The sequence below is a fragment of the Odocoileus virginianus genome, chromosome 17 (genome assembly GCF_023699985.2).
Source record: "Odocoileus virginianus isolate 20LAN1187 ecotype Illinois chromosome 17, Ovbor_1.2, whole genome shotgun sequence".
NCBI classification, from domain to species: domain Eukaryota; kingdom Metazoa; phylum Chordata; class Mammalia; order Artiodactyla; family Cervidae; genus Odocoileus; species Odocoileus virginianus.
The window spans coordinates 17,666,602-17,683,198 of NC_069690.1; the positions used below are offsets into that span (position 1 = coordinate 17,666,602).

Below are 16,597 nucleotides of genomic sequence, written 5' to 3' on the forward strand. Positions count from 1 at the left end.
AGGTGGGACATTTGCTGTGTTTTATTAAAGCAATTTATGCTTGGATAGACTAAAAACATTTTACTCTTTTGATCATTTTCTACCTTCAGTGTAAGATGATTTCAAAAAGTAAGATTGGTCTAGTATCACCTTAACAAAGGAGGGGTTTTGTTTTTTATCATTTTAATGCCTCCTATTACCTAGGTGTTTGCTACCTTGCTCTTCAACCAATATTACTCAGAATATGAAATGTTAACACTTAACATTCATGAACTTAAGAGTTCATAAAGACATTGTTCCATTATATAAACAAGACTCTATATTATCTGTCATATTGTACATTAAATAAAATTTTAATTTTCTCAGCACCAGAATTCTAATGAAAGGTTGAAGAATACTGTTGCCTAGAATCATGATTACAGAAATGCCATCTTTTAATAAAAAGACGGCAGGATTTTGAAGTTAGCTGATTCCCCCTAAAAACCATAGCACAAATTCTCAAACTGCGATGTATATTTCTCACTGACACCTATTGCAAAACAACACGAGAATGAACTAAGCTGACTCATGGAAATCCAGTGCTCGCTCACACAACACAAATTAAAGCTGTAGGTGTCATTAAGCAAGGAAGACTGCTTTTCTCTATTATGTATTAGCCTCTGATTCATTGAAGCACTAAGTGATTTATGTTATGCTTCCTACTTGGTCATAATTTAGGACCCATTTGACTCTACTTGCATAAGAAAGGCAAATCATCTGCATGAAATTAAGTTCCAGACAGACTTGCTACCATCAGTTACAATTCTATACTCACTTCTCCATTTGTAGCATATCACAACAAATGATCATCATGACTTTTAATTTTCAATAAAAGTTTCAATTATATTTATCATACAATTTTAAAGTACAGCAGTGTATATTATAAAAAAAGATTTCATCAAAATAGGCTAAAATAGAAGTATAGGAAAGCAGCCTAGTACAATGGAACAGACTCTGAAGGCAGTTTGACCTAGAAATTTTGGTACCTCCGTTACTGGGCACACTGCTTTGATTACTTCTTTAGTATTAGTTTGCTTACCTGTAAAATGGGGTATTTACCACCTACATTTCAGGGATACTGTGAGGATAAAATAGCATAGCACATGCTGTAAATGTTCAACAAATGGGAGCTTTTACAGTTCACTCACTTCAAACAGTTCACTTTCTAGAAAATTCTACCTTGCAATTACTTTCTTCTGCTTCCCACACTGCTGGTTTGGTTTTTTGGGTTTTTGTTTTTGGTAACTTAGGATCTTGTGATAAGGATCAGAGCTTTAATATCATTAGAATTCTGACTACTCATCTATTATTCTGATTTGACTAATTTAAATAAAAGGAATAACATGCTTAAAAAGCCAAACTAAAAATTTATACCTAGTATTAAAAAAAAAACTTGATCACAGGTGATATTTTCTTCCTAAAATTTATACTTTCAAGCTTATAACAGTACTCACATTTAATTGTGATTAATTTGGGCTTCCCTGGTGGCTCAGATGTTAAAGAATCTACCCACAATGTGGGAGACCTGGCTTCGATCCCTAGGTCAGGAATATCTCCTGGAGAAGGGAATGGTTACCCACTCCAGTATTCTTGCCTGAAGAATTCCATGGACAGAGGCAACAGTCCATGGGGTAGCAAAGAGTCGACGTAACTGAGCAACTAACATTTTCATTTTCACATTTAATTGTACCCACCAAGATCACAATATTACATGATAAAAATTTCAAAAAAAAAATCAATGCATAAAATTTCAACAAAAGTCCACATTTAACTTGTTCCTGTCAACCTTTTTTTTTTTTAATGATGACAAAATTTATATTACTTACAACATTCCTGTGAAAATTTACACACTAACCTGGTAGAAATTCGACTAAAGACTGCATTGAAGTTGTTGCAGCTAAGAGAAAATAACACCCCAGAGGCAGAATTCCGAAGTTCAGCTGCATGTTGGTTTCCTTCACGACAAGTATGAAGAAAATGGCAGATTTCTGGCAGCAACTGTTTAACCAGCATCGTTTCATCTAATCTCATTGTGTCCTTTGGTTGCTAAAATAGAAAAAATCACATAATTCTAAAACTTTCTTAAACTTCCATGTAAATATTTTCTATAATGAAAAATTTCAAACATATGTAAGAACAGAAATAGAATAATGAACACCCATATACTCATCACCTAGATTCCACAATTGTTAATATTTCATCATGTTTGCTCTATTTATCTACAGTTGGTTTAATAAAAAAAGATGGCTCCATCTTTCATCTCTTAATCACAATAAAAGTCGAGGTAGCCCATCAGTCCCCTCAGGACCTGCATTTCTGCTTGTTCCCATATTTGTTCCCCTTAGTAAGTTCTCTCACTCCTGGGAATCCTAGTTTACTATGAGTCCTAAATAAACTTTATTCATATACACTGGTGAGCACATTTAGTCATCTGTCTTAACACCCAAATTAATTCCAGGATGGATAATCACATCTACCTTTGGGCAGACTGACCAAAACAGACAGATATTACTTACTACAAATACTTTTGTTTTGGTTTAACCATTTCAAAGTAAATTACAAACACCGTAACTTCACTACTACCTTACTTTAAGTGAAAGTGAAGTCGCTCAGTCATGTCCAACTCTTTGCGACCCCATGGACTGACTGTAGCCCACCAGGCTCCTCCATCCATGGAATTTTCCAGGCGAGAATACTGGAGTGGGTTGCCATTTCCTTCTCCAGGGGATCTTCCTGACCCAGGGATCGAATTCAGGTCTCCCGCATTGCAGGGAGACGTTTCACCATCTGAGCCACCAGGGAAGTCCCACTTGTATCACTTAAATACAAGAAAATTCTCCAACTTCAGTGCAATCTTCACACTAAGAAAAGTAAAAAATTCCCTCATAGCAGCTAATAGCCAATTCGTATCCAAATTTCCCCACTGCCCCCCTGAATGTCTTTCATAGCTGTTTGAGTTTTACTCAACCAGGATCCAAAAAAGGTTTGACTGCCATATGACTATTACATTCCTTTAGTCTCTTTATCCTAAAAGTACTTCCCCTCACACTCTGTGTACATCATTTTTACTTTCCATAACACTGACTTTTTCTTTTAAGAAACCAGATCAGGTGCCTCATAAAATGTTCTGTGTTACTGCTGATTATGTCTTAGTGATGTAACTTGCTCTTCTAGTTGCTACATTTCCTGTTAAGCTAGAATCGAAACCTAATGGCCTTATTAGATTCAGGTAAAACACTAAGCAAAATTCATTACAGTCAATATTACATCATATCAGGAGTACATATACCAGGTGGTCCCTCTGTTAATGGTATCTTTGGTGTTAACACTAAGATCTCTAAAGTAAATCTACTCTACAATTAACAAAACAACCAATGAATAAGCTACCCTATAAATATACTATTCCACACCAATATTTTACCTAATGGTTTAGTATCCTTATATGAATGACCAATTTTGATAATGCCAAGCAAGATGACAAAGAACAAATTTCTGTAACTGTGCTATGTTCAAATCTGTAATTGCATTCCAAAAGCTTTCAGATGCAAATACATTGAAATATATGAAAAGTAAATAGATATCACAAAATATTTTTTAAAAATGCAAATTTTGAGTTACAATGTTCTTTCTTATTTATGTGCTAACCAAACCAACCAGATGTTGAAACTAAGTCCAATTAATAAACAAATAAAAGGTACGTGAAGTGGAATTTGCTCACTCTTTGCGACCCCACGGACTACAGCCCATGGAATTCTCCAGGTCAGAACACTGGAGTGGGTAGCCTTTCCCTTTCCAGGGGATCTTCACAATCCAGGAATCGAACCCAGGTCTCCCACATTGCAAGCGGATTCTTGACCAGCTGAGCCACAAGGGAAGTCCAGAGAAACTTGAGTGGGTAGCTTACCCCTTCTCCAGCAGATCTTCCCAACCCAGGAATCAAACCGGGGTCTCCTGCATTGCAGGTGGATTCTTTACCAACTGAGCTATCAGGGAAGCCCTAGAAGTGTTCAAGTTTTGAATAATGGTCATATGCACGTTTGTGTGTGAGTGTGCTGTCACCTCAGGCTGACTCTTTATGACCCAATGGACTGTAGCCTGGCAGGCTCTTCTGTCCGTGGGATTCTCCAGGGAATAATACTAGAATAGGTTGCCATGTCCTCTTACATGGGATCTTCCCAGCCCAGGGACTGAACCCACGTCTCTTACGTCTCCTGCATTGGCAGGCGAGTTCTTTACCACTAGAGCCACTTGGGAAATCCAATGGTCATATATACAGGAACAACAATACTTAAGATTGTTCAAAATCTACAAAATTTTACTCATGAAGTTTTGGTTTTAATCATAATATTGTTAAGTATCTGTTCACTTTCATTTAGCTATTTCAACTACTAATATGATAAACATGTGCTTATAGGGCTCAGTTGTTCTTAAGCCTCAACTTACTGTGATCTAAAAAGGAAAATAAATAACCAGCAAGGACCTACTCTAAAAAAGAAATTTAAGAATAAAAAAGAAAAATAAAAAGGAAAATCAAGAGTCAATGAAAGCAATCCAGAAAAACACAACTGTTCAATAACATGAACAATACTATTTTTAATTATAAATTTAATGAAAAAATTATACATTTTCAATAGTAGAGCAAAGCAAGGTAATGTCTATTTTATGGATTATGTAAGTTATACCATGTCCACTTAGTAGAGCTTCATTTTGGCTATCTCCAAAGAGTATCAAATTAAACTGGGGCCAATGATATCAGTGATCATTCTCCAAAATACATTTACTAGTACCTCTTGATTATAAATGTTAATGGAGAAAAGATGTAGAACTGAAGAGGCAATAAACCAGCCTACTCCCATTCAAACATGGGTGTCAGAGATGTACTGGTAGCTAAAAAGTAGTAAGACCACTACAAAAAATTGATTCAAGAGAAGTTAAAAAAAAATAATCATATATCTTCAAAATTTCATCATCCTATTAAACATTTAACAGGTTTTTTGCTCTTCCACCCCATTTTACAAATGAATGACAGCTCATCACAAATTAACAGACAACAGAAACCTAAAACAAAACTAGCTCACCCCCAATTTAAGTAGAAAATTAATAAGCATTGTCTTACAATTTAGGAATATGGATAAGGGTCAATAAAAGAATTTACAACATCATGCTTAGGTTTTGTGGCCTATCATCTAAAATAGTTCTCTCCCCAAAGGATCCATCATTGTGTGAAGTGTATGTATTGTCCAACTCCCTGTCCTACACATTCCTTCAACACTTGTGACTGTTTTCTCTCTTCTCAACAGATCAGTGCTCATATGTCAAAGTCCTTTCTTATCTAGGTTTACTATAGAGAACAACTTTAACATGTGAAAGAGAGAAGCAATTTAGAATAAAAGCAAAAGATAGGTCAAAGGAAGGGAGATTATAATCTTCTAAGAGATAGATTAACCCCAATACATATTGAAGAGACAGATCTTTAAAATGGAGGTAATAAAGTATTAATATAAAATTTAATATGAATAAATATAAAATAATTTTTAAAATAAATATAAAATTTATATATTTATATAAACTCCTACTATTTTCCAAGAAGAGTTAAAGCTGTTGAAATATAGAAACGCTATGCTCTATATAACCAATTTTCTTGAAAATATTCTAATTAAGTCATGGTTGAAAACTCTGAGATAACTATTTAGAGGAAACGTGAGAAACAACTGTTTTGTATTCAACTATGCCTCCACATGGGCTTCCCTAGTAGCTCAGATGGTAAAGAATTTGCCTACAATGCAGGATACCAGGGTTTAATCCCTGGGCTGGGAGGATCTCTTGGAGAAGGGAATGGCAACCCATTCCAGTGTTCTTGCAAGGAGAACTCCATGGACAGAGGAGCCTGGTGGACTACAGTCTCTGTGGTCACAAAAAGTCGGACATGATGGAGTGACTCACACACACACACACTCCTTCACCTATCTATTTTACATGTTCATATTTACATAGAAAGTGTTTTTAAGGTAGGATCTACCAGCAATATAACAGCTTAAATTTAAGTTCTCTTTAACATAAATTTGAAAAGTAAAATATTAAAATCAAGATTCATACAGGGGGAAATAAGATTCTCATGGTCTTTAACATCACACTCTTTGACAGCCAAGCAATGCCACAGGCCTAACCACTGGAGAAATTAATTAAATGAAATAGTGACTTTTCTATAAAATCTTTTCTAAAAAACCTGAGAGATATGACTCCAACTTAACTTTATACTTTATAAATATAAATTTTATTACTTATAAGTAATCTTAATGTTTATTTAATTTACAAAAGATGAGAATATAATTTTACTTTATGCTACCCCGTCAGCTCTGCTAACAAAATTCATTTTCCTATGTTTCCATGACTCTTCTCCTTGTCCACATCTATGCTTCCTTCAGTACATCAGATCATTCTCAAAACTGAATTCATAAAACATGCCTATTCAAGAATAGATTCACCTACCCCAGCAAGACATTTTTCCAGTGTATCCAATATAATCAACTGAGAGAGATACAAATTTTTTTCAGCAGCTTCTCCAAATATCCTCTAAAAGAAAAGATATTCAGAACACAAAAGTTGGTTATTACTCCCCACTACCAATCAGCACACATCTGAAAAATGAGGGACTGAGGATCAATAAAATCAATAGTCTGCTATTTTATCTCGTAGATTATACTATTTTTAAATCTATTATTTCTGATTTTATCCTAATGCTCACACAAAATTAATTCTCAAGCAAACAAAACTGCTGGAATTTACTACAATCTGTCAGTCTGCCACAGTAAAAGATACTCTGGTTTATACTTTTAAAATATGTAGTAAACGTACTTTGAAATGAACACCATTAAAGAGATGGTAACATTAGGAAAAATCCCATGTTCCGCTAGTTTTTAAGTATAATTTAGGTTTGAACAATATTTTTTAAATATATAGGATTTAGATATATAGATCTTTACTAGAATGTTAAACATTTAACCAAACTTTGATGCCACAAAATAATAAAAAAATCAAAGCCTAAACTCTAATAGCAACAAAATGCTGTAATATCAACTACAGTAAGTCTTAAGCATTCACTATACTATTTACCAACAAGAGAGTATGGCTTCCACAATTTAATTTACTCAATAAGCACAAAATGAATGCCAATATCACAGTATTGTTTTCACTTTTAAAAGAAGGGTCCAAATACTAAAACATTTTCAATCTAACTGGAAACATGTCCACTTATTTATATAAGCAAAATCCTATCGCTATGACCCACACACTGTGTAACAGAACAGCTCCATAAAATCTTAAATGTATTTCTGTAAAGCACTATATATGTTTATAACAGGTTCTGCTTTTTTCAGAAAATTTTAATTTTTTTCCATAAAGAGAAAATATCTTTGTAAAGCAAATGACTGACCACACCTCCAGTTTACCAATTTTGTAAGTCTGGGATATCTTCCAATCAACTTTTTAGAAAGAAAACACACCAAAGATGATATGACTATGAAAATGGTACTTACTGATTTTCACAATCTACAACCAGAAATCAATTTCATTGCTCAATACAAAACAATAAAAATTGTGGTTTTAAGTGCTCAAAACAAGGTGAGCAGTTTAGGAGTTAACCAAGATATATCCAGATTGGCTGTTCTGAACTGAGTATGAAGGAGATGTTAAGATAGGAATTGACACAGAGGAAAGAATCACCTGACAGAGACAGGAACAATATTGATAGTATGCTCAAACGTACACAGAGAAAACAGCAGGAGTATGCTGAAGTCTAGGGAGTGTAAACAAATTTTATAAAACAAGGAATAAAAGAAGCAATTATGAGCTTTTGACAGTGGAAATACTGGATGAAACTGGTATCTGAGGAAAACTGTTTCAACACAGACTTTCTACAATGGAATCTGCCACAGGTTACAGGAGGAAGGAAATAAACAGTGTCTTCACAAAAGCAATTTCACATTTTAGGACTACAAAGTTGTATTTTATTTACCAACTCCTTTGGGCTAGGACAATCTGATATGTAAATATTCAAATGACAAGCTAAGGAAAAGATTTGAATAGATTACTACAGTCAATTCATACATGACAAAATCTGTATGAAATTTGAATTTCAGAAAAATGGAACAGTAGATGAGAGTCACAAATAAGACAAGTATCTAAAACAAAAGAATTAAAATCTAAAAAGAAAGCTAAAAGGTTATCTGCACTTATCCACAAATTAAGATAAATCTTTACATCCAGAATCCACAGAAAATTACTTTACATACTTCAAAATATGTTGGCCCAAATTTTAAAATAAAAAACAAACCAAATTCCCCCATAAAACAGTAATGCAAATACTCACCATATTGTTAACATTCTTTAAGATAGTGGTGAGGCCACTTATAACCAAAGAAAACTTGTATTTGGAAATATTGATAAGACATTCCTTGTTGTGTTCAGTACTGACTTTGGTATGTGTGTTCTGCTGTCCTGTTTTTATTGGAAGCTGAGAAAAAAAAAAAAAAAACACGTAAACTTACATTTTAAAATGACTATAATGAGAAATCTCTCATTGAAAAATCACTAGATTTTAGGAACATTTTATCAACCACAATTACATGCATTTGTAGCTGAAGCTCCAATTTTCAATATATAAAGAATTTATAGCAAAACTAAAATTCTGTAGAAATATCAATTTTTTAAGTTTTCTACAAGTCATAAATCTTTATCTACAAAATTAAATCTTTACCCAGCACTATATTAGACAGAATGATGACTCACAGAAATAGAGCTACTTCATTGAACCTAAAAATTATTTCAGAGAAAAATGTCTGCAATAAAATGCAAACAATCTTTTCCTTTATATATTGAACTCAAGCATCAAAAAAAACAATAGATCAAGAAAATCTATGCCTTAGACCTCTAGTCAATAATGGCAAATAACTCCAGATTGTTCAAAACACAAAACAAACTGTATAGCCTACAATATACATAGTAAAACTGACTCAGGTAAGATAATCACCCTCAGGAACACAGTTGAGGGAGTAACAGAATGACAAAAAGATAAATCTCATGGGAAAAAATACCCTTTAAGGGGACCACACTTATCTGAGAATGAACTAATCTGCACTACAAAGAAGTTCATCTCTAATTGGTTTAAGAGCAGCATTCTGTTTTGAAAGCATGACAAATATATTTACTGTTTAAATATTAGATCCTGCTAACACTAACAGAGAACACTGATGAAGTTCCTCCATGAAAAAACAAACTTGAGTCCAGCTTTCTTTTTAAAATGGTTCAACAAAAAGTGGAAAGAGACCAAGCAGCATGTTCAAATTTTGTTAGTCAGTTAACCATGTGAAGAACTTGACGGTAAAGAAATACTAAATAATGTTTGAAAAGATAATAGCTGAAAACTTCCCTAACATGGGAAAGTCCAGGAAGCACAGAGAGTTGTAGGCAGGATAAAGCCAAGGAGGAACACACGGAAACACACAGCAATCAAACTGACAAAAAATTAAAGACAAAGGTAATATTAAAAGTAACAAGGGAAAAACAACAAATAACATACAAGGGAACTACCATCAAGTCATCAGCCAATTTTTCAACAAGCCAGAAGGGAATGACACAATATATTTAAAATGATCAAAGGGAAGAACCCATAACCAAGAATACTCTACCCAATAAGACTCTCCTTCAGATTTGATGGAGAAATCAAAACCTTTCCAGACAAGCAAAAGTTAAGAGAATTCAGCACCACCAAATCAGCTTTACAACAAGTGCTAATGGAACTTCTCTAGGCAGGAAACACAAGAGAAGGGAAAGACTTATAGAAAATAAACCCAGAACAATTAAGAAAATGGTAATACGATCATACACATTGATAATGCAAAAAGGCAAAATGGTTGTCTGAGGAGGCCTTACAAATAGCTGTGAAAAGAAGAGACGTGAAAGGCAAAGGAGAAAAGGAAAGGTATAACCCATTTGAATGCAGAGTTCCAAAGAATAGCAAGGAGAGATAAGAAAGCCTTCCTCAGCAATCAATGCAAAGAAATAGAGGAAAACAAGCAAACGGGAAAGACTAGAGATCTCTTCAAGAAAATTAGAGATACCAAGGGAACATTTCATGCAAAGATGGGCACAATAAAGGACAGAAATGTTATGGGCCTAACAGAAGCACAAGATATTAAGAAGAGGTGGCAAGAACACACAGAAGGACTATACAAAAAAGATCTTCACGACCCAGATAATTACACTGGTGTGATCACTCACCTAAAGCCAAACATCCTGCAATGTGAAGTCCAGTGGGCCTTAGGAAGCATCACTATGAACAAAGCTAGTGGAGGTGAGGACATTCCAGTTGAGTTACTTCAAATCCTAAAAGATGATGCTGTGAAAGTGCTGCACTCAATATGCTAGCAAATTTGGAAAACTCAGCAGTGGCCACAGGACTGGAAAAGGTCAGTTTTCATTCCAATCCCAAAGAAAGGCAATGCCAAAGAATGCTCAAACTACCACACAATTGCACTCATCTCACATGCAAGCAAAGTAATGCTCAAAATTCTCCAAGCCAGGCTCCAACAGTACGTGAACCATTAACTTCCAGATGTTCAAGCTGGATTTAGAAAAGGCAGAGGAACCAGAGATCAAATTGAAAAACATCCGTTGGATCATCGAGAAAGCAAGAGAGTTACAGAAAAACATCTACTTCTGCTTTATTGACTAAGCCAAAGCCTTTGACTGTGTGGATCACAACAAATGTTGGAAAAGTCTTCAAGAGATGGGAATACCAGACCACCTGATCTGCCTCCTGAGAAATCTGTTCCGGTCAAGAAGCAATACTTGCAACTGGACATGAAACAACAGACTGGTTCCAAATAGGGAAAGGAGTACGTTAAGGCTGTATACTGTCACTCTGCTTATTTGACGTATATGTAGACAGCATCATGAGAAATACTTGACTGGGAGAAGCACAAGCTGGAATCAAGATTGCTGAGAGAAATATCAATAACCTCAGATATGCAGATGACACCACCCTTATGGCAGAAAGTGAAGAACTAAAGAGTCTTGATGAAAGTGAAAGAGGAGAGTGAAAAAGGTGGCTTAAAGCTCAACATTCAGAAAACTAAGATCATGGCATCTGGCCCCATCACTTCATGGCAAATAGATGGGGAAACAGTGGAAACAGTGACAGACTTTATTTTCTTGGGCTCCAAAACCACTGCAGATGGTGACTGCAGCCATGAAATTAAAAGACGTTTCCTCCTAGGAGGAAAAGTTATGACCAACTTAGCATATTAAAAAGCAGAGATATTATGTTGCCAACAAAGGTCCATCTAGTCATGGCTACTGTTTTTCCAGTAGTGATGTATGGATGTGAGAGTTGGACTATAAAGAAAGCCGAACGTCGAAGAATTGATGCTTTTGAACTGTGGTGTTGGAGAAGACTCTTGAGAGTCCCTTGGACTGCAAAGAGATCCAGCTAGTCCATCCTAAAGGAAATCAGTCCTGAGTGCTCATTGGAAGGACTGATGTTGAAGCTGAAACTCCAGTGCTTTGGCCACCTGATACGAAGAGCTGACTTATTTGAAAAGACATGCTGGGAAAGATTGAAGGCAGGAGGAGAAGGGGACGACAGAGGATGAGATGGTAGGATGGCATCACCGACTCAATGGGCATGAGTTTGGGTAGGCTCCAGGAGTTGGTGATGGACAGGGAGGCCTGCATGCTGAGGTTCATGGGGTCGCAAAGAGTTGGACGTGACTGAGCGACTGAACTGAACTGACAAGAGGAAAATCCCAAAATTGTATTACATCCTGAATGAGATGTACAGCAGGACAAGTTTAGAGCTTAGTTGAAACACAGAGGGGGTTTTGCACACAGCAATTGGCACTTATGTGCAAAAAGTCTATAATAAACTTTGAAAAGAAGAAAGCACACTTTAAACCATCACTGTCTAATAGAACTTTCTGTGGTGAGGCACTGTATCAACAATGCTCATTACAGTAGTCACTAGCCACATATGGCTATTAAGCTTAAGCATTTGTTACATGGCTAATGCAAGTAAGGAATCAAATGTTTAATTTTATTTAAATTTATTTTACTTAAACTTAACATTAAGTAGCCACTGTACTCACTGAATAGCACAGTTCTAAACTAACCAGCTAAAGAAACACCCACTTCCAGGATGAAGACCACATTGAGAAGAAATTGCTGAGATATACTCCAAATTGAAAACAGTAAGAATAACAGGGGCAAAGGAAAAAGACCCCAATCAAAGGTGGAAAAGAGAAGAAAGCCAAAAGAGCTTACAAAGAATGAGATGATGTATTTAATTTCATGAAAGCAATAGAAGCGCTCCAGAGCCATGAAGACAGAAAGCTGTCCTGGCCCACATTTCTCTCCTAACAATTCAGGAAAATTAATTTCACATAAAAATGAGCAACAGAAAACACTGTAGTCAAGTCATATGTGAAACTATTTTGAGAAAAAAGAATAAGAGACAGAACAGCATTGCTACAGAAAATGAAAACATGCCAAAAAGATATGTTCACCAACAGATGAAACTGTAAATTATTAATTCAAAATGAGCCAAGAGAAGTTTTTAAATGACTAAAGATATGAAATAAATTAGAATTACAAATAAGTTGACAAAATTCAGGAAAGAATTAGAAAAAAAATCATTTCAGAAGTGAAGACTAACCAGAAGATATTAAGAGTAAATAAAACAAAATGTAATGCTTTAAGAGAGAAAGGTAAACTGGAGGAAAATTCTAATATTCAAAAAAATGAGAAGGAAAATGAGATGGGGATTTAAATAAAGTGACAGAGAAACAGGCAAACAAGATCCAACATATGTGTAACAGGAGTCCTCAAAGAAGGAAATGAAATAAATGTAGCAGAATGGATATTACGAACGAATTCAAGCAAAGTTTGCTGATAATTTTTTTTAATATTTCAAACTATATAAAGGCACATCACCTAGCTGGAAAAACTAACCCAGAATGACCAATACCAGGTCATACTTTAGTAAAACTATTGGTCTTCTGTGAATAAGAAACAAACAAACAAAATCCTTTCAACATTCAGGCAGAAAGAAAGTCACTTACACAAAAAACAAAAATTAGACTGTCCTCAGACTTTGACAATACTATATGCTAATAAAAAAATGAAATAACATTTTAAGATTCTCAAGAGAAGATAAACAAAGGACTTTAGCAGGCAAACTGACTTCCAAGTAAAATGGTGATAATCAAACCGTTATGAATTGCATGAGCCCAGGAAATATTGCTCCCTTGAGCCTTTCCTGAGAAATCTACTAGACAATATGCTTCAGTCAACCAAAATAACAGAAGACACATCTATACTATGAGGGACCATTAAATATATATTTACTAAAAGAACTGAAAATAAATAATAAGGGAGAAAACACACTATGTAACTGTTAAATCTAATGACAGTATAGATATGGCACAGTTATCAAAATTGGGAAAGGGTAGTGAGAATATACAACAAAGTATACTCCTGGTATATGGACTGCCTTATGGTACTAAGAGAAAAAGGACATTATTTTAAACCAAATGCTGGCTGAGAAGGAGATGAGAATAGGTTACTAGCTAACTTCAATACTGATTATAGAAGAAAACCACTGTATAACAACTTCCCCTCCCAAAAAAGGGAGGAAATTAAGAGTGCTACACAAAGGCATCAATATAAAAATAACCAACAGAAAAAAAAAAATTTGCTGGTTTGTGTTGGGTGAGCAGTGGCACAAACCCACCACCAGAGCTTAGCTGAAAATCTACACAGTGGGTAACGAAACAGCAGGAGCTCCATGTGGCTCAACTTAAGTTTCTCCCACATAGCCCCTGCAGCAGCTTCTCAGATTTCCCTGAAATCTCCAACTGCTCTATCCATTGCCACTGATTCAGAGGATCTGGTTAGTGACTCCTTTTCTCTGATCTTCCAACTCCTCTTTCTAGATTTTCACAAGTCCTCTCAAAATTGTACGTGGTCTAATTTCCACAGTAAGTCGCTTACCCCATCACACAATCGGCTTCCCTGACTGAACCCTAATACACAAACCTCCTGAAACACCAAAATATATGCTGAGAGAGCAAATAACATAGACCACAGAATTTAAATGACTTAAATAAAAGACTTGTATAAATGTAACATTTAAAAAATGACAAAAGTGAGTCAAAATTCATCAAACTATGAAACAGTCTCCAGATATATCTGTAAGTTGAAAAAACAGGATGAAGAAAAGGATATAGTAGGCTACCATTCATCTAGGAAGGGGGAGGAGAAATAAGCACACACACACAAATCTTCACACATACAATAACTGAAGATGAAATACAAAAGCTTTTAAGTGGTTATCTTTAGGAAACAGAAGAAAATAAAGGTGACAAGGATAGAATCTACATTCCCTGGTTTTTGTACATTTTATTTTAAAATTATGTAATTTATGTATACATAAAATTAAATTAAAATACTAAAAAATAAAAGAATAAAAAAATAAACAAATGAACTGAAACTCATATCTAAGCTTTTATTGGCATAATCATGAACAGAAGAACTATTCTATGTTATTTTAAATCATACTAGGTTGACTATAGATTCATAATGGAATATACTCTTGGGACAAAGAAAATGAAGATAAATCTTGACTCTGTACATATTGTGGGATCAAGGAAATGAGAGATTAGGTGATATTTTAATTCTATCACTACTGGTGTTATTAAAAACTGAGACCCTCAGGAGAGGAATAGTAAAGTAAAAACTCTGTAGTCTTGAACTGGAATTGAAAGTATCTAGTGATATATCAATTCTTACTATAGTTTATCTTGTATGAAGAAAATGAAATATGTTTTTCTACTTTTATTTGCCGAAAATGCCTGGGAACAATGTTCAACCCTGCAGTAACGATCTTAAGATACCATTTCCCGGTCAAAGGACCTGGGACCCCTTCGGAAAACAGCTGATCCCACGTCTGAAGCACAAAGGTACACGGTAAACCTGGAACACCGTGTCACAGCAGAGAGCAGGAAAGCTGCCAGAGAAAGCGACCAAAAGGCCGAGTCAAAGAAGACTCAGGCGTGTATTTTGAAAAGGCTCCCACTAGTCAAAAAGTGAATAATTTGAACACTAAGGACAACAATTTTAAATTAAACATCAAATATGTGTTAATTCATACTTCTGCTTCCATGTAAGGTAGAGTACTTCACAGCAAAATAACCCCTCCCTACCTCCCCCTAACTCACACACAAAAAAGATAAAATACAAAAATCAACTGTTTCAAGATTTTAGAGAGTTACTAAAGGAATGAGGCCTAGAGAGGCTAAGCTTCAAAAAAAATGGTGGAGGTAAGGTGATCTTTTGCAGCTGTTTCCACAGACCCCCACCACCTCCCACTGGGGCATTTGCAGAATCTGGGCCAAAAAAAAAAAAACAAAAGAGAGAGAGAGACTCAGAAATATGCCTTTCCCAAGCAAGTACCTCTGTGGAAGGAAGGAAAGAGGAACCATCAGAGATTTCGGTTGTCACTGAGAGCTGAAGTGACAAAACTGAAAACATGAGGGAGTCTCAAATGCGTAATTGGGTGGAAAGGGGTAAAAAAGCTAAGCCAGAACTTCTGAAAAGCAGAATAGAAATTCAAAATCTCACAGCTTCAGAAGACAAAAAATTAGAGTACAGAACCTGTTAAAAGAAAGAGGAACCCTCCTAAGTACAGCCAGTTCTTAATTATACAGCCAAGAAGCTAACATCCTAAATAAACAGGGAAAACCACAGCAACTGGAACGTTTGTACATTAAATGTACAAGCATAAATCAGTAATTACTTTGGAAGACTGACATTATCTACTAACATGGAACATATATATATAGTCATCCCTCCAAATCTACAGGACACTGGTTTGGGAGTCCAGAGGACACAAAAATCTGTGATGCTCAAGTCCCTTATATAAAACACACTATTTGCACATAACCTATGCATATCCTTTGCTGTTGTTTAGTCACTCAATCGTGTCAGAGTCTTTGCAACCCCATGGACTGTGGCCTACCAGGCTCCTCTGTCCATGGGATTCTCCAGGCAAGAATACTAGAGTGGGTGGCCATTTCCAACTCCAGGAGATCTTCCTGACCCAGGGATCAAGCCCTCATCTCCTGCAGGACTCCTGTACTTCAGGCATATTCTTTACCGCTGAGCCTCCAGAGAAGCCCAGGTAACTTTGCCCATCCTCACATATACTTTAAATCACCTCTAGATTACTTATAATACTTAATATGATATAAATGCCATGTAAATACAATGCAATGCTATGTAAATAGTTGCCAGTTGCTTGGAAAATTCAAGTTTTGCTTTTTGGAACTTTCTGGAATTTTTTCCCCCCAAAATTATCTGCATTGTTTGAGTCCACAAATGTGGAACCCATGGACAGGGAAACCAACTGTACTCAATAACTTCAGTAGGTATATAACCAACAGAAATGTGTATATATGTCCACCAAAAGGTATGTTCAGCAACGTTTATAGCCATGATTTCATAATTTTCAAAAACTGGAAACACT

The 16,597-nt window shown here is 35.5% G+C and overlaps 1 protein-coding gene across 9 annotated transcripts in view; it reads right to left on the reverse strand.

Annotated features, from left to right (window-relative positions):
- Window positions 1-16,597, reverse strand: part of NF1 (neurofibromin 1) — a 233,396-nt gene that overhangs the window by 172,372 nt on the left and 44,427 nt on the right. For all 9 annotated transcript variants that reach the window (XM_070478737.1, XM_070478736.1, XM_070478738.1 and 6 more), the window contains 3 exons: window positions 8,387-8,530; window positions 6,508-6,591; window positions 1,874-2,064 (listed from right to left, as the gene is read on the reverse strand). In XM_070478737.1, coding sequence (XP_070334838.1) covers window positions 1,874-2,064; window positions 6,508-6,591; window positions 8,387-8,530 — 419 coding nt within the window. The remainder of the gene's footprint in view (window positions 1-1,873; window positions 2,065-6,507; window positions 6,592-8,386; window positions 8,531-16,597) is intronic.